General features: G+C 43.9%; 2 protein-coding genes across 2 annotated transcripts; both read right to left on the reverse strand.

Moving 5' to 3' along the window:
* Positions 1-2,742: 2,742 nt before the first annotated feature.
* On the reverse strand, positions 2,743-12,702 carry slc66a3 (solute carrier family 66 member 3). The gene is made up of 8 exons (XM_079216498.1): positions 12,601-12,702; positions 10,453-10,601; positions 7,217-7,299; positions 5,408-5,477; positions 5,268-5,325; positions 4,898-5,018; positions 3,873-3,914; positions 2,743-3,320 (listed from the first exon to the last, which is right to left on the reverse strand). The coding sequence occupies exons 2-8, from the start codon at positions 10,596-10,598 to the stop codon at positions 3,226-3,228; spliced, it is 615 nt and encodes a 204-aa protein (XP_079072624.1). The 5' UTR covers positions 10,599-10,601; positions 12,601-12,702; the 3' UTR covers positions 2,743-3,225.
* Positions 12,703-15,982: 3,280 nt separating this feature from the next.
* On the reverse strand, positions 15,983-17,201 carry cimip5 (ciliary microtubule inner protein 5; the record flags this gene model as incomplete). Its single annotated transcript, XM_079216845.1, has 3 exons — positions 15,983-16,180; positions 16,307-16,346; positions 16,966-17,201. 3 exons carry the CDS (start codon positions 17,199-17,201, stop codon positions 15,983-15,985), a joined length of 474 nt encoding a protein of 157 aa, XP_079072971.1.
* Positions 17,202-19,219: the final 2,018 nt, after the last annotated feature.

The following is a 19,219-nucleotide window of genomic DNA, read 5'->3' on the forward strand; positions in this document are numbered from 1 at the left end:
AACCCAGCCGTGTCTTTTTCACTAACTGTTCAGACACAGGACCCCGGTGGTCCCGGTGTGGTGTGGTGGGGATGTTGGGGGTTGTTGGTGCATATTCTTGTCGGGGGTTCGTTGTCTGCTCACCTGATGCCACTGGGTGTTTTTTATTTTTCATGAAATGTCCTCCGGCAATGAAGTTTCAACCCAAACAGGCAAATGTCTGCATATCTCACCTTTTTCTTCCTCATGTACAAGAGAAATACAGCACACCAGTGTATTTAAAATTAAGTTACTTTATCGTTTTTTAAAAAGGCTTCGGGCAGTAAAACATGTTTTATAATACAATGTTCTACAGCAAAAGTAGAAAAATAAAATGTGAGGTCTACATCTCTCCCGTGTCTCTGGCTCAAGAAAAGATGGAAACTGTTTTCCAGGATGATCTACCCTCCTCCTCTCATTCATCTGTGCTTTAGAGCACATGGAGACATGTAAACTCACCTGCATGAAAACATGTATTTATTTAGGACTCGTGTGCACTTCAGCCTCTTGTGGGCGAGATAAGTATTACAACAACAAACACTGTTCACCTGTTTCACAGATCAGGGGGGAAACGTGAGGAAAGGTTATCCTGTCAATTATTGCATTTGTTTCCATCCGCTCTTCAGCCACGAACGCGGGAGATGCATCTCCCTGCATTCTGCTGTTTGTCCACTAGAGAGCGCCGACGCATTTATTTTTCAACTGAAAACTGAAACTAATCTTGCGTCTGTCTCTCTTTCTCTTCCTCCAGTTAACCTTCCCCGAGAGAGCGGCGTGTCGTCAAGGGTGTCTGTGTGTGTGTGTGTGTGTGTGTGTGTGTGTGTGTGTGTGTGTTAACTTGTGTGTGTGTGCGTGTGAACTTGTGCGTGTGTGAACGTGTGTGTGTGAACTTGTGTGTGTGAACTTGTGCGTGTGTGAACGTGTGTGTGAACTTGTGTGTGAACGTGTGTGTGTGTGAACTTGTGCGTGTGTGTGTGTGTGTGTGTGAACGTGTGTGTGTGTGTGTGTGTGTGTGTGTGTGTGTGTGTGTGTGTGTGTGTGTGTGTGTGTGTGTGTGTACGTGCGCCCGCCCGCCTCAACTCAAAGACCACAACGTCTGCAGACGGGGTCACTGAACTGAACTCCACATCGCTTCTCGTCACCAGCCGTCGTGCTTCAGTCACAACGTCTTGTTTCCTGTTTTTTTTTTTTTTTTTAAACTACTTTCCCAGGCACTCGAATCGGTAACGACTATGAAGTCACCTGGTGGTCTGTTCACCAAGCTGGACGGCTGAGCAGAAGAGGCTCTTCTAACGAGACGAGGGGGAGGGGCGACACACTTTACCTCAACACTGTCTGATTGAAGGACCAGCACAGAAACATCCTCCTTACCACCTTTTTTTGGGGGGGGGGGGGTAGTAGATTCTTGTGGCCAAATAATTGTGTTGTTTTTTTCCATGAATGTGTTTGACTGATTGTGAGCAATATGAAGGGTTTAATGGTGGAGGGGAACACTACACTCAGAATGTGTCGCTGAACGGAGCGACGGACTCAAACCCAGATACAGTATCTGTACTTTGGCTCATTCGAAACTCTTTTCTTTTTAACGTATTGATTGTAGCTTCTTGCTTCCCACGGTTCTGCTGTCAGGTGCCACACGGGGGTTCACGGGAAAACCTGAATGAAAACCTGAATGAGGCACTTAAGCAACAAAAATAAACACTTCTAGAGAAAGTGGGGCGTCAGATAATCCCCTCACCCCACAGAGTGCCTCCCATTCGGGTCTCTGACTCGGGCGCGCTCCGATTCACTAGCCTGTCGCCACGGTAACGGTTCCAGGTGCTCAGCATCCGGCTCCGGGCCTCGAGGCCGTACATGTTTCCAACCTGCACTGTCGAGCTACGAGGGGTTAATGTTTACTGAACTCAATGTGCGCACCGTTAATGCTTCTCTGATCCTTTTTGTTGTTGCTGTTTGAATGTACATCTGGGCTTCACCAGAGACGACACGCAGGCATTGTATTACTTCTATATATCCAAATATACTTGACCGACCCCTCCCTTTCCTCACCAAACTACCCGAGTGAACTTGCATGTGTTTGCCTTTTCAGGCCTCACACTTCAGTGCCATCACCACAGGCCTCCACCTGTCAGCAGTGTAGTGTTGTTCTGTTGTTGTTGTTCTCCCTGGCAATGAAAGAGGGGGAATGAACCAATAAGAAGCAGAAACAATGAAAGTATGCAATCACATCCCACGAGTCCAAATACTGAGCAGCACTATTCCGTTATTATTTTCTTTTCTTCTAAAAGTTGTTTGTCCTGATATTTTTGTATTAAAAAGTAACCAAACTCGGAGTTTGGGCACATTGTTGTGTATGTGGCTTATATAGCAGGTGGAGAGTAACTGTGTGTGTGTGTGTGTGTGTGTGTGTGTGTGTGTGTGTGTGTGTGTGTGTGTGTGTGTGTGTGTGTGTGTGTGTGTGTGTGTGTGTGTGTGTGTGTGTGTGTGTGTGTGTGTGTGTGTGTGCGCGCGCATGTGTACCGAGTGCTCTCCTTTAACCAAGAAGCATGTTTTATGCATATACATATACACAGTATATATATATTTTACATGCCATACAGTGCACACTATTATTTATACAGCCTTGTCCACTTTGTATTTAAAGGGCTCTACATCCAAAATGCATGTTTGCTACCAATTGGCTATAATAATAATAATAACTACTTCAACAATAAAGATGTGGATGTGCCTTTTTGGTTTTGGATTATTTTTCTGCTTCTGGGGGGAAAACAAACATCTCGGTAACCAGAATTCTGTAAAAGGTGCCGGAGACTGAAATGAACACGGTGTAAGAAGCTATAATGTTTTATTAAAAGAGTTCAGAAAAGGATTTTATTTAATAAAAAAATACAGGTTTTAGGAAGACGACATTTGGTCACACAGTATGAAAATGCATTGATCTCTGCTCTCACTACACGTCGTGTCGGATTTTTAGCCACTGAAATGTTATTAAAAAATAATTTAAAAAAAGATATGTGGGTTCAATACTGAGGTAATAACACTATTCTTTTTAAAAAGCACATTTTGTATGGGTCAGTATTACAAAAGCTGCTTGCATAATCGTTGTTCCTCGTCAGTTCTGTGTTTCCGTCCCTGTGGGTTTACGGGGTCGGGGGCCGGGCCTCTTTCTTGGACCGGGCCTCTTTCTTGGACCGGGCCTCTCGAAGCCTAGTCCTCTTTCTTGGACCGGCTCCTCCGGTAGTAGAGCACGGTGAGCAGCACCCACAGGTTGAGCAGCGTCATGGCGACGAAGCGCACCAGAACTGGGAGGAGACGGGTTCATGTTAGTGACCTGAGAGCGCGTCCAGGTACAAGAGGGACTCAAATCCTCTGCATTGGATTGCTAGAAAGTGGGCGGGTATTGAATGTAGCTCCACCCACACCTTAATTGTGGGTAGAAGTTAAAGATTGATTGGTGGATGAGGTCATGATAATAATTGGTTCTGTATGCACAATTCCTATTTAGTTTTACAGGAAGTAAACATGATTGGATTTTGATATACTAAATTGTTTTGTTTTTCTTCTTGCTTTGTTAAAAAAAAACATTACTTGCATCAAGTCACAAATAAGACGATGCGAGTTAATAAATAATTAAAAAGAAAAAATGAAATCCTAAAACATTATCATCCTCTGCAGAAAATGTGTCTTCTTCAGGTATGGAAACCAAAAGAGGAGAAAAGCATTTGAGGCCCTAAACTAGTGGACCTGCGTTGCCTGAGGATGGATCTGATTCCCTCATGAAGCACCAGACCACCACAGAAAGAAGTCCTCCTCATGTAATGAATAACTACGGTGATAAGCACTGAGGGACTCACCCTGCGTGTCTCCGGTCGTCACCGTGGTCGTGTAAATCCGCACTGAAACAAAAAAGAGGGAGACGGGGAGTGAGACCCTGATCTTCACTCAACAAAGACGGGATTGAGCGTTGCAGGGAATTGGTTGCAGCTCCTGACTGTGAGCCGGACAGGTGAGCGGCTCCTCGATGAGAGGAGATTCTTAGTGGTTGTGTCCCCGTCCACCATGAGACTCCATTAACCCGGCTAATGATTCTAATGAGGCACTTTCCAAAGGCACCGCTTCATTACTCCGTTAATGCGCTCCGCATGACTTAGTTGTTACCAAATCCTTCCAATAATTACATTTGTTTTTTATTATAATTATGTGATCCCCCTGGTGCCAGTAGCTGTTAGCAGTGATGGAGAGATGAAGCTTCCTGAAGCTTTGAAGCTTTCCATCCAATCGGTTCGCTCATGGGCCTTCATTTGCTCTACTGCGCCACCAAGTGGACAATACATGTAAAACAGGCAGAGTGATCATAACGACACCATGGCTTTGGTGTGTGAAGCTTTAAATTGAATAAATGAACGAATGATGTTTGTGACGCCAATACATCAATTATTAACTTATTCATATTGTGTCTGTCTTTATGATATAATGGCGGGGTCAGAAGGGAAAGTGGAAACAAATTGGGGAGAGTTGTGATTATGACTGTGCTTTTGTTACTATAGGTACAACATTTTATTCATTTTTATAAAAATATGAACTTTTCCACAGTGCTGGTCTTTTTGAGATCATTTTGCCTGCTTTATAAAATACTCTTTCACGATGATTGGATTTTTGATTTATTGATAAATAGATGCACAATAAGGGATGTGATTTTAAAGCCTTTTCCTTTTTTTTTTTTTTTTTACAGAGGCGCTAACAGAGGAGCTAACAGAGGAGCTAACAGAGGAGCGTTTGAGAGCTAAAGGGGCCGACGTTTCCCTCGAGAGCCGGTAGGAAAAACAAAACTGCTGGAATGGAGTGAATATGGACGTTCAGTTTTAGTATTTCCACTCACCCGCACATGTGTAGGTAGCCATGCACCAGGAGAGGGCGCTGACCTGCCCGGCGTCCTTGGACCTCCACAGGCACTGCAGCTGGGCAAACTTACTGGCGGCGCTGATGAAGGTGCACAGGCTCTGAGGAGAGAGCGGAGGTCAGACCCTTACACCTGGTCCCCGTAGTGTTCGACTCTACGATTCAGCTCGAAACGTCCCAGACGCTCTGCAGACTGTAAACAAAGTCGAACCTTTTGTCTATATGCAAATACACCTTCAGACACTTTCCACGCCGTTGGCCCTGAGACCATCAGGCACCAACAGAAGGACGGGGCCTTCTGTTTTCAGACCTCCGCCTCATTGCTGCTGACTGATTTACTGATTCATTACCATTGCCAAATCTACGATCCACTTCTCCACGGTGAGGAGCCTCCAGCCTCCGACGAACCTGAGCACGTCTCGTCAAGGCAAGAACACGCAACTGCCAAAAAATAACTCGACTCGATAAACAAGAAGTGAGGAAAGGATACAGCGCGGCGTGGATGAAGCTCTGCCGCAGGCTGCCGTTGTAGTGGAGCATCAGGAGCAGAAGGATGGCGTCTGAGGAAGAAGGTGCACATGGTCAGTGGGCTGCATGTGAACTAACAAATGCGGACGTTTGGAAAAACGGACAATGCGACGCGGCCCCTGAGGGGAGAAAACACTGCTACGTTCTCTCTGAACATTAATTTTCCATTTAAAATTGTCATATGTTGCAGTGAACTTCATGAATCTACTGTTTATCAGACCACCAATGAGACGTTAGCTAACCTGCTGTACTTGTATGAACTGTTGGGGAGTTTAATTCATAGTAAACATCGGCTTTGTTAATACTCTTCTTAGCTTCATGTATAACAATCTAAAGTTGTGGAGTAATAAGTAGTGATGGCGAGATGAAGCTTCCTGAAGCATTGAAGCTTTCCATCCAATTGGTTCGCTCATGTACCGGAGCTTCATGGGGCTTCATGGAGCTTCATTTGCTCTACTGCGCCACCAAGTGGACAATACATGTAAAACAGGCAGAGTGATCATAACGACACCATGGCTTTGGTGTGTGAAGCTTTAAATTGAATAAATTATGTTTGTGACGCCAATACATCAATTATTAACTTATTATTATTGTGTCTATCTTTATGATATATTGGCGGGGTCAAAATCAAAACTCGAAACCAATTGGGAGAGGGTTGTGATGTGACTGTGGGTCAGTGGTTAGAATATCCGACTTTCAGTCAGAGGATCGGTGGTTCGAGCCTCGGCTCCGCTAGTTTATGTTGATGAGTCCAATTCTTTAAGTAAAAATAAGAACTTTTCCACTGTGCTGGGCTTTTTGAGACTATTTCGCCTGCTTTATAAAATACCCTTTCACGGACACACATGAAGCTGATACAGAGAGGAAGGGGGAAATCCATTGAGTTTCTCTGCCCCTTATATTTCAATTCGCACGGCAAACACACAAACCATTTTCTGAATCAGTCACGTGGTGCGGGCTGCTCAGAGGCTTCAAACGTCACCACATACATCATCGAGACAAGCCTCGATACGCGCTTCACCAAAATCTACCTGATTACTCGACACGCGCATCGAAGCCTCGACACGAAAGGACACATCACTAGTAATAAGCTGTCATTTAAATATAGTAAAGTTAAAAGCAGACAGTGGCACAGAAAGAAAAGTACCCTAAGTGCGTACTTGAGTAAAGTACTGGAGTTAATGTGCTTATAGTATTGTCATCTGATCTCTCATCACGTCCCCTGACGCCCTTTGTGGAGCTCCAGTCCAGTGGGAGGCGTGGCCTGTTATTGGAGCTCCAGTAACAGGCCACGCCTCCCACTGTACTGGAGCTCCAGTCCAGTGGGAGGCGTGGCCTGTTACTGTACTGGAGCTCCAGTCCAGTGGGAGGCGTGGCCTGTTACTGGTTCCAGGTGGGGATCGATGAAGGTCATAGGTCACCTAATGGCCCTCTCAACTGGGATGTCAAGTCATTTGTTTCTGCATCAGATCACATTCTCACATGACAACCTTGAGGCCGGACCGATTGATTTTCTGTCAAACCCCTTTATGGAATATTAACGTGTGATGGTCTGCTTATGCTGGAACAAGATGCACGTCCTCCTGCATTAATTAAATCCACTAGACAGGGACTGTTCGAGCACAACAGAATAAGAAGAGAAGAAAAAAGATGTAGACAAGAGAATATAAAACAATTTAAAATAACATAACTGTCTGCAAAATTACAATTGCACAAAACGTAAACACATGAGGTATTGTGGAAGGATGTCATGTGACTTCACCCCGCTCACCTTGAGCAATGAGGATCGGATATTCCAGGTACGTTGGAGGTGGGTAGTCGTAGTACATCTGGTACGTGACAAAAACGATGTACCTGTGAAGCAGACGCTGGCGTCAGGTTATCACATAATGTTCAGTGCTGACGAAGAGGAAACACTCGAGCAGTGTTCAAGAGCAAACAACACAACTAATAGTAGCTACAAGCAGGTAGGGCTGATCAGGTCTGAGCAGCTTTTGTTTACCAAACAGAAAGTAATGTCAGCGACTGGTTAAGGGCTGATATAAAGAAGGCATCTGGAGCAATGGGATATTATTCATTATACATGTAACCTGTTCAGCCCTAGGGTCCCCCTCCCAAAAACAAAAAAAAAACATATTAGATATCAAATTAAACATACAAATCTGGGCTACAATAATATATAATCCCGATGTACAACCCCTAAACACAACTCAAACAATACATAGGGTTAGGGTCTTTCTTCCAAAGAAAGGCAACACCAGAGATCCATCATCATAATGTAATAACTTATGATTATATGAGTACTAGCATGGTACTAGTGTCCTAGCATGGTACTAGTATCCTAGCATGGTACTAGTGTCCTCGCATGGTACTAGTGTCCAGCATGGTACTAGTGTCCAGCATGGTACTAGTGTCCTAGCATGGTACTAGTGTCCTAGCATGGTACTAGTATCCTAGCATGGTACTAGTGTCCTAACATGGTACTAGTGTCCTCGCATGGTACTAGTGTCCAGCATGGTACTAGTGTCCAGCATGGTACTAGTGTCCTAGCATGGTACTAGTATCCTAGCATGGTACTAGTGTCCTAACATGGTACTAGTGTCCTAACATGGTACTAGTGTCCTAGCATGGTACTAGTATCCTAGCATGGTACTAGTATCCTAGCATGGTACTAGTGTCCTAACATGGTACTAGTGTCCAGCATGGTACTAGTGTCCAGCATGGTACTAGTGTCCAGCATGGTACTAGTGTCCTAACATGGTACTAGTGTCCTAGCATGTTACTAGTATCCTAGCATGGCACTAGTGTCCTCGCATGGTACTAGTGTCCAGCATGGTACTAGTGTCCTAGCATGGTACTAGTGTCCAGCATGATACTAGTGTCCTAGCATGGTACTAGTGTCCTAGCATGGTACTAGTGTCCTAGCATGGTACTAGTGTCCAGCATGGTACTAGTGTCCTAGCATGGTACTAGTGTCCTAGCATGGTACTAGTGTCCAGCATGATACTAGTGTCCTAGCATGGTACTAGTGTCCTAGCATGGTACTAGTGTCCTAACATGATACTAGTGTCCAGCATGGTACTAGTGTCCTAGCATGGTACTAGTGTCCTAACATGGTACTAGTGTCCTAGCATGGTACTAGTGTCCTAGCATGGTACTAGTGTCCTAACATGGTACTAGTGTCCAACATGGTACTAGTGTCCAGCATGGTACTAGTGTCCTAGCATGGTACTAGTGTCCAGCATGGTACTAGTGTCCTAGCATGGTACTAGTGTCCAGCATGGTACTAGTGTCCAGCATGGTACTAGTGTCCTAACATGGTACTAGTGTCCTAGCATGTTACTAGTATCCTAGCATGGCACTAGTGTCCTCGCATGGTACTAGTGTCCAGCATGGTACTAGTGTCCTAGCATGGTACTAGTGTCCAGCATGGTACTAGTGTCCTAGCATGGTACTAGTGTCCAGCATGGTACTAGTGTCCTAGCATGGTACTAGTGTCCTAGCATGTTACTAGTGTCCTAGCATGGTACTAGTGTCCAGCATGGTACTAGTGTCCTAGCATGGTACTAGTGTCCAGCATGATACTAGTGTCCTAGCATGGTACTAGTGTCCAGCATGGTACTAGTGTCCTAGCATGGTACTAGTGTCCTAGCATGGTACTAGTGTCCTAGCATGGTACTAGTGTCCAGCATGGTACTAGTGTCCAGCATGGTACTAGTGTCCTAGCATGGTACTAGTGTCCTAACATGGTACTAGTGTCCTAGCATGGTACTAGTGTCCTAACATGGTACTAGTGTCCTAACATGGTACTAGTGTCCTAGCATGGTACTAGTGTCCTAGCATGGTACTAGTGTCCTAACATGGTACTAGTGTCCTAGCATGGTACTAGTGTCCTAACATGGTACTAGTGTCCTAGCATGGTTCTAGTGTCCTAGCATGGTACTAGTGTCCTAACATGGTACTAGTGTCCAGCATGGTACTAGTGTCCTAGCATGGTACTAGTGTCCTAACATGGTACTAGTGTCCTAGCATGGTACTAGTGTCCTAACATGGTACTAGTGTCCTAACATGGTACTAGTGTCCTAGCATGGTACTAGTGTCCTAACATGGTACTAGTGTCCTAGCATGGTACTAGTGTCCTAGCATGGTACTAGTGTCCTAACATGGTACTAGTGTCCTAACATGGTACTAGTGTCCTAACATGGTACTAGTGTCCTAACATGGTACTAGTGTCCAGCATGGTACTAGTGCAGCTGCAGGCTGGGCTAACCACTGGAGCACAGAGGAGACATTGAGGAACAGTGCAGCTGCTGCCAGGCACCGCCTGCTGAGACAGATGATACACATACAGACCCAAACTAGATATGATCCAAGTGGAACTTTTATTAAAATCTGCAACCATGTTTTAAACAGTATGCTTTTTTATGTAGTAACTGTGTAACTATGCTTTCTGTTGCAGACACAAGAAGCAGCCACTGCACTGATCTAACTTCACTGCTTCACACAGATGTTGGGACAAACCACGTGTCCCTGTCCTCAATAACTCCAGAAGAAGAAAACTCACGAGGGTTAAGCCTCCACAGTGGGATTATGCGTCATTATAAAGCATATTTTCAATCTCTAATGTGTATGTCCTCGAGTACAATAATACTCCTCAGTGCTTTTCATTCATTTCTTCAACAGTTGTGGAGCGAGAAAGGAAAACTGCAGCAATAACAGCCTCCATCACCTTTTATTTGGACAAAAAAAGGGGAGATGGAGAGTTTACTGTTACCAATCAGGGGTTCCGCATCACGTGATAGGAGGGGCTCGCCTCCACCTTCAACCAAGGCCATGATCAAATCACACCTCTTCTAAATGGAGTTTGGCGGCAGGGTTCTTCCCCAGCGGTAGAACCCGGTGAGGAACCGGAAGACATCACGGCCACGCCAGCGGTGCATACCCCCCCCCCCTCCTCTTCCTCCTCCTCCTCCTCATCCTCATCACAGCAGCGTTTAGCGTACCTACCCGATCAACTCCAGGAGAAGGCTGTTGAGGCTGACTCCAGCGGTTGATTTCGCCCGCATGAGGGTGAAGATCTGCGGGAACTTGAGCACCATGCACACGAACAGCGTGCTGGCGTTGGCCGCGTGCAGCAGCGTGTCGGACGACATCGTCTGGAGACGTAAATCACTGGATGTGAGCTTTAGACTGTCAGATCTTAGAGGATTTAGCTAAAAAAAAAGTGACGGCCAGATGCTGCTGCTGCCACCACCATCAAGGTAGACGCATTTAGAAGGAGACTTCCGTTTAGTACTTTCCAAGTAAAAGAAAGTAGAGCTTTATTTGTTTTATTTTTGAATCGTGCCTAAGTAATTTCATGTCGAAGAAATAAAGCAAAAGAAAAGATGGAGATTTGGGATGTGCTGCAAAACTCAAACGCGACTGAAGTGTTGCTACAGCGAGGTGGACTTTTATTTTGAAGGGGAAAGCTGTTCGCTCGGTGGGTGGTTTTGCAGCAGCCGGTCGCGTTCCTCACTTCACTTCCGCACACATCCGCTGAGAGCTGATTGGCTTCCGTCGAGCTCGCTTCTGACTCGGAGACACTCAGAAAAAAACCCGGGCAACTCGAAAAATTGTGTGCAAAGAGAAAGGACGGAGGTATATTTCAGAATAAACTAGGATGCTCTGCTTCCTCCTGCAGTACTGAGCATGCAAACGGCCCTCAGCCGCCTTCAGGGGATAAAATACAGCGAGAGTGTGAACCCTCCTACACACAGATGTGTAACCGATTCCACACATCAGGTCACATGACTCCTTCAGGTTTACAGACAGCAGCGGGTTTCCCTGCATTAACTCATTATATTGGGACTGTTGGTGCTCTGCCACCAATTTAACCCCAGATTGTCTGCGATGTCAGACTGTGCACAGAAAGTGACCATTGCTGCAGAAATGTATACTCTTACAAAGTCAACAGGAAACTAGCCATGACAGAACATTTGAGGATTTATTGATCATCTTTGCTAAATTCTATATTCTCGAGTGTAAGTTTTCAAGCCAAAGACCTATTTTTTTTTACGAAGAGTTTTGAAACATGAATATATATATATTTTTAAAAAGACAAAGGCATGCGTTGAATGAATGAATGAATATATACTTTATTAATCCCCAAGGGGAAAATTTGTTGTCGTTTTTTGTCGCCTTACAGCTTGAAGATACAAACACACAAGATAAAAGATCAAATATATAAAGAAGCAACAGGGATGAAATATATATACAAATTAAAATAAAGTAATATATATATATTTAAATATACACAATAAAATAAAATAGAATACAACTAACTGACGTTAGTTGCCTATGATATATGTTTGTAATTACACAATCAGAGTTTGTGCCCGTGTCTGTTTTATTTATATTTTACACTTTGTTTCCTCCCTCTCTCTCTCTCTCTCTCTCTCTCTCTCTCTCTCTCTCTCTCTCTCTCTCTCTGTCTCTCTTTCTCTCTCTGCAGTTGCCCCTGGCTTGTTGGGTTGACTGTATTAATTTCAATTTATATTGCCGTTATTGACCTATTATTCATACTATTGAAAAACACACAAAAAAATACTGAAAAAAGTTTTTTTTCTAAGGGGGATATATAGGGTATTTAGATCAATTCCTAGTTCACAACCGTTGTTGCGCCTTGGTTTTGGAGACGTGGGAGGAAACCGTGACGTGTAATCGTACCGTCAGCACCTGTTGTAAACCCACACTCACTCGGGGAGACCAAGGATACTCCACGTGCATTCGGACGGGCTCCGTTATCACCATTACACAGTAATGGGAGGGGAACACCTCCACAGGTGCGGGAGGCGCCCCTCACAACTCCCGTCGGAGTCGGGGTCGAACCTGCGACCGAATGCATGACTGGCGCGTGTGCTAAGCACTGCGCCACCGAGCGGCCCAATCACAAGGAACACGGCGTTCTATTTATCTTTGTCTATTCAGAAATAAACAACTTGATATTGCGCAACCAGCGCGTCGAAACACAGAGCGACGTGACGCGTCATCCTCGTGTCACGTGACCAAGCCACCGTTCTTAACTCGGAGACACGCAGAACAAGGCGTTAGCGCTTCAGTTAGCGTCCGTTTTCAGCGGATTTAATGATGGTAAACTAAACTTTAATTTCTTACCTTTTCAAGCTAATATCGTTTGAATTATTAGAGTTAGCTTTGCCTTTGCTAGAGCCGGTAAATGGACGCTAACGCCGGTACATTAGCCGTGCGACCATCAACTCTGTCAACACATCCGGGACCGTAGTTCTGTCCTTCACAATAAGATGTCACGCTTCAACAACTCCAAACTATGCAATAAAAGCTCCGTTATTTCCATTTGAGTGTGTGCCATACCGCCACCTGCTGGATGTTTTGTTAAACTCTTCTCATGTCAGCAACACAGCAGCTGATGCATGGTGTTTCTTACACGCAAAAAAGGTATATTCTCCTCCTCAAGATGTATGTTCCTGACAATGTCTTTCTTCTTGGTTGTTGAATAGAAACGTAAAAGACGTAACTTTGTCTTTTCATACAGTTCCCCGAGTGATACTATCTAATGAATGCTGCTGAAAGTCAGATGAATCAATGTCAAAATTGGTGAGGCTCCCCTCTGCATTTATTCCACCTGGAAAAAACAACAGGGCCTTTTCAATCAACTTCTGTTTCATCCTGTCCTTCGGCACACTCTTTTTTTCTGCTTCCTCCTCCCTTTTTGGTGCGTACCTGAACAAATTCCCTTCTCTGAAATTCATCCATCCCATCTAATTTTTTCTCTGATTTATAATAAAATGCAATATTTTAAAGTGGTTAAGGAGCTTAATCACGGTATTGTATGTCATCATGAGGCATCTTGTGACAACACAGGATGTAGTGACTGTATAATATGTCTGGTTGGATGTTGAAGAAGATAGAAGCCGAGAGCAGCGACAATGCATGTATTTAAAAATCTTTAAAGAAAAATGGTTCAATATGCCATGAGCATGTTTATGTAATTATCTATTTCAAACCTTCAAAACTCTGTATACAGCAAAAAAAGAGATCCAAAAGGGTCCTTTTTTTACCCAGTTTGATCTAATATGTTTTTAGCTATGACTCAAAACCTGGAATGACATTCACTAATATATGTTGATTTATTTCAACACTAAACATCTTGTTACAGACAACTTGCAGTTGACCCTTTTCACGTCATATATTTTGACATTCCCAGTAGGATTTTCCTTCTTTCATGCACATAAATAACCTATTAACTTTAAACACGCTCAAGGTCATGTACAGCTCCTCAACAAAAGGTTTCCTCTTTTTAAAAAAAAATGTTTTTACACATGTAACATTTAAGATGCTAATCCATGTCTCCTTGGCGCAACAGTCTAATTTCAAAATCAAAGTCAATTGTATTTGTCAATTCTTCCATTGTGCAAGCATACAGAAGATTTGAAATTGTGTTTCTCTTCTGTCCGACATGAAGTGAATGTACTGTAATAAAGTGCAAAAACAGTTAAAGTAAAAACAAATTGAATAGAATAGAACAACATATAAACAACATCACACGTTGTGTGATTGGCTTGTGGAGGACAGGTGTGAGTGCAACACTCAGAGTAACGTGTGCAACAGTTGAGTAAAGCAGAGGCTGAAGGACCGGAGGGCGCAACCAACCAAGAGAAAGGCAGGGTTACACTTTCGTAAACTGTGAAGTACAGGGGGGTTGTGAAATATGCATGTTCTCGTTAGCCTGGTCATAGCAAGGCAAGCCCAGGTGTAATTAATCTAATTCATTATGGCCCGTGTTGAGCGTGTGAGCCATTCCAGTGAGCCAGTGTGCGCAACAGCAGGGCCAACCGAACTTCAAGGCTGCGGCTGTGAAAAGGGCCCATTGGGTAATGAAGACAGGAGAGGAGGAAGAGCATGTCATCATTATGGACCCTTATGTATTGAACAGGTCTGGGCCAAAGATCTCAAACACATGACGGAGAATGTGCTATTGGACTGGGATTATATTTTGAAAGGTATAACTGAAAACTCCACAAAAAATACATCATGCATATTATTATTTTTTGACATTTAACCTAGTATACACCTAAAGCTTTTTAATGCAGAGCATAATAAGAGCTTTGGGACGTAATATTGCGGCGCAGAACAACTTCTGGTTCAATCGAGGAGCGAGGAAATGACAATTAAGTTTCTTGTTTTCGATATCGGGCAGCTTGTGCCTTCAGGACGTCCCGGGGCTCGACCGGATGGATGTGAAGAAAGCACAAAAGAGCCAAAAGCCCAAGCGTCCCAGAAGCCACTGAGCGCACTGTCACCCAACGTTGGTGTTGCATTCAATAAAACTCTCACTGAAGGGCACTTTTGTATTGTGAGGTTTATTGTAGCTTCAGTGGTGTCGAGGTGTGGTGAATGTTTTAAAACAGGGAATCTGTTGCGGTGTCGTAAACACGCTGACAGTGAAGCTGCTGAAACCTCTTCCACCACTACGAGTCATCTGATGACTTGTAGAGCAAAGATCAGCTCTTTTTCTAAATCAATCCAGGTTTAAAGCGTTCCCACATATTTATGAGTTCTGAGAAGATGAACACGCTGGACACACACACATCCCGTATCAACAGACTCATTTAAATTCATTTCAAAGGCAGATTCTGTTCCCGTGTTCTGCAAACCAGTGAATCAATATTTCATTCAGCATTGCTTTGAGTTTGAAAGACAATTATTACATGTAAAACAATACAGCCATGCTGCTGGTGAAGGTATCATATTTAATAAAACATATTGGAAGAATGTGGAATACAGAGCACTCTCTCTCTCTCTCTCCCTCTCCCTCTCTCTCTCTCTCTCTCTCTCTCTCTCTCTCTCTCAAACACACACACACACACACAATTAGTTATTTGTGTTAATCTCTCCTCTTTCTCTGCTTCTCGCTTTAACCGAGTTTGCATGACAACATAAACCAGGTTAGGCTCTCCGATAATCCGTTACATTATTAAACAGGTACATTTAAACAGTAAGGTATTATCAAACGAGCCAAGCGCACTCACTATAACATGCAACAGCTTTATTTTAATTGATTGGGGACCAACATTGTTCTCCAAATCTAGACAACACGGGCAGTTTACAGCTGAGCAACACAGACTGGCATTATTCTGCCGTACGTTAAAGTGCACCTGAGCATCATCACAGATTAAATACATGTAAATCCTCCACCGTGGAACCGTGACGTAGAGCTCGCGATAAACACGTAGCTACACGTACAGCTTTTAGAAAATTGAAGGGGAAAAAACAACTATTAATGCAATAAAATGTATTTAACATCAAAAATAGAATATATTCTAATAGCATCTGCAAGTATACGGTTCTCACACTGTAAACTCTGATCACGGAACGTTTGTGTTGTTTCTTTCTGTCCCAATTTGAGTGCACAAAGTAAAGAGAGACTCTCCCTCCTCCACATCTGGAGAAAGATGGAAGATGGCACACATCTGGTAAATTCATCAGTCCTGGCTCTTTCCCCCGGTGCGGCCTCTATCTAGCAGGGCAGCATCTCCGGGTCGCGCTCGCATTTGTGGTGGCTCCCGGACCGGAGCGACAGCCGGTCCAGCCGGACCACGTCGATCCCGAGCGGCGTGGACAGTCTGCTGCCGATCGCCTGGTTGCCGGTGTTGGGGACGCGGTCGGAGAAGAGCGACACGTAGCTGGGCAAAGGCTCCTCCGACTTCGGCTGCCCCTACGCGCACGCACACAGACGCGCACACAGGGGGTCACGTGTTTGATGGCTTGCAGATAAAGCTGCCATTGAACTCATCATGCAGGGACAAAACAATATTCAGTCACATGATGCTCATGTTCTTACCATCTGATCGTAGTTCCTGAGAACGTTCCAGTTCTTCTCCCTGTGGACCAGAACATATATATATATATATATATATATATATATATATATATATATATATATATATATATATATATATATATCAAATGTTTTTGATAGCAGCACTTGCAGCTAGCAGCTTCAAACTAATTCCCCCTGCAGATGAATAACGTGTATATATATGTATATATATATATATATATATATATATATATATATATATATATATAGAGATGAATGAATGAATAACGTGTATATATATATATATATATATATATATATATATATATATATATATATACATATATATATATATCTATATAGAGATGAATGAATGAATAACGTGTATATATATATATATATAGATATATATATATATATCTATATATATATATATCTATATATATATACACGTTATTCATCTGCAGGGGGAATTAGTTTGAAGCTGCAGTAAGCACGTTACAGAGTAAACATACACATATTAAGTAACATACTCAATAAATACAATAAAATAAAATAGCAGAGCAGAACATATTCAATTTAAGAACATTAAATAAGAAAGGTAATGCTAAAGTGTATATAAAGTGTACATCTAAAGTCATCATCAGGCCCATGCACACGGCCGACCAGAGCCCACTCACCACTTCCGCACGCCTCTCCTCTCGCTCCGCACCACCTCCTTCCACACTCGGTCCTGTTTCACGGGATCGCTCCGGTGTGGATTCGGCTCCGCGGACGCCGCGTCGTCTCCTCCTCCTCCTGCGGGGCGCCGCGTCCTGTCCGCCGGCGGCCGGCTGGTTCTGGGCCCGGTCCCGCAGGGTCGTTCCGGTAGCCGGTAGCCCGCGGAGGACACGCGACTGACGTTGTTCAAGTCCATCCCGGTTGGTTCGTGGCTATCGATTCAAATCCCGGGTTGATGCGCACGTTGGCCGAGAGTGTGTTGAGAAATCACTGCTCAGCCGGTTTGTGTATACGTTTCCATGGAAACGGTGTTCCGGCTAAAAAATAAAATGAAATAAAAAAAATAAAAAAGAGGCCTCATCAGCTGAGGGTGAATAACAATACTTTCAGATTCAAATGCAAATAGGCACAATTAACATACTTGTATATCAATAATAATAATAATGCATTTCATTTTTATCGCACTCTTCCTTCAAAGAATCCCAGAGTGCCACACATATAGTAAAAACAAATAAATCCGATTAAAACATAGATAAAGCAACCCATAAAAAAAAAAAATAAGAATGTAATAGCTGCCAATAAATTAACTCAAGGTAAAAAATGCCTTCCTGAATAAAAAGGTTTTTAGGCCAGTCTTAAAAGAGTTCAGTGTCTGAGTTGCCCTCACGGGTCATATCACCAACCAGCAAGTGAGGATGTCGCTCCTTAGGCACCACAAATGTGTTGCACTGCATTTGTGTGCTCATATTAAGTGGTGTGGGTCTGAAAGTATTGTTACAAAAACATTTGAACAGATGTTTGTAATGTAGTTTGATCACATTCATTTTGAAGACCAGAAAAGTATGAAACGCCTTTTATTCTGAAATCTAACCGCTGAAACCGGATGTATGTTCTTGGAACACTTCCGCTTCTCACTACCGACGAGTTCATTCCCCCATGAGCGACCTGAAACGAGCTGCCAGGTTAAGGTAAAGCAACTGTTGTTTTGCTGTGTGTGTACCGGGGCTTTAATGCCCACGTAAAGTGCATTCCGTGCGGGTAGGAGCTCGGCCCGGTGTGTGGACAACAGTAACGTTACCGAGGAGCTAAACATGGGAGAGAAGGGACGTCATGTCACCTGGAAACTTTTCCTCCCTCAATTCATGGGATGTGCTAGCTGCTCCTATTTACCATGCGTGCACACACACATACGAATATACATGTATATAGACACGTACACACACACACACACACACACACACACACACACACACACACACACACACACACACACACACACACACACGTTAGGTTAGCTCTCGAAGTACTAAGCTAGCTGAGCCAGTTTAACGTTACTGTCAGCTATCTCATGCTAGGACGAACAACAGATGCTAAGAGCCGAAGTTGATTGGAAATCAATTAATTAAGAAGGACAGTGGAGCTAATGTGGCTTCAGTGTCAACAACCCACGAGACGAGGTTGGTCGCTGCTGAGTGAGTTAGCGCCTCTTCGGCTGTAATAGTTGGCTAAGTTAGCGCGAGCTAGAAGCGCACAGGTGTTCCGATGGCCGTCTCCTCGGGGTGGCGCTACGGCGGGAAAGAGCCTCCTTCGCGCGTAACAGAGCAGGTAAAAGCACAGGTGCGACTGATGACGCGAAAGCTGGCTGCATTCCGTTTAGCAGAGTCGATTTAGTGGGACACTTAATGGAACTGTGCCACACTTTGTTTCACCTATGCTTTTCCTTGCTATAGTCAAAGTTGACTGCTGAGAAAATAATATATATATATATATATATATATATATATATATATATATATATATATATATATATAATGAACACAAACTGCTCCAAAGATACTGAACCCGAACCAAGACTCCACAGCACGGCCTGTATTGCAACTAAGAAGCTTGATTCTGCTCTTTATTCTGGTGTTTTTGTCCAGATAATAAGCTGTGGGTTCCGAGGGCCACGATCCTACAGCAAACTTCGTGGCCATAGCGAGTGCAAAGCCACGGGTGCCAAAATGAACCGTGTCATCTGTGTGAAATATGCCACAGCATTGTGAGGATGGAAGCAGGGGGAACATCATGGGCCAGACAAACATGGCGAGGCTTATTGAAGAAGTAGGCTATTGCCCCCAGGTCACACGGCTGATCCTAATCTCCAGACAGCCAGTTAGTGCCCTCAGAGAGGCATCAGGGTGGGGGTTGGTGCTGGACCTTTGACTTAAATGT

Source organism: Taurulus bubalis (assembly GCF_910589615.1).
Source record: "Taurulus bubalis genome assembly, chromosome: 4".
Lineage (NCBI taxonomy): Eukaryota > Metazoa > Chordata > Actinopteri > Perciformes > Cottidae > Taurulus > Taurulus bubalis.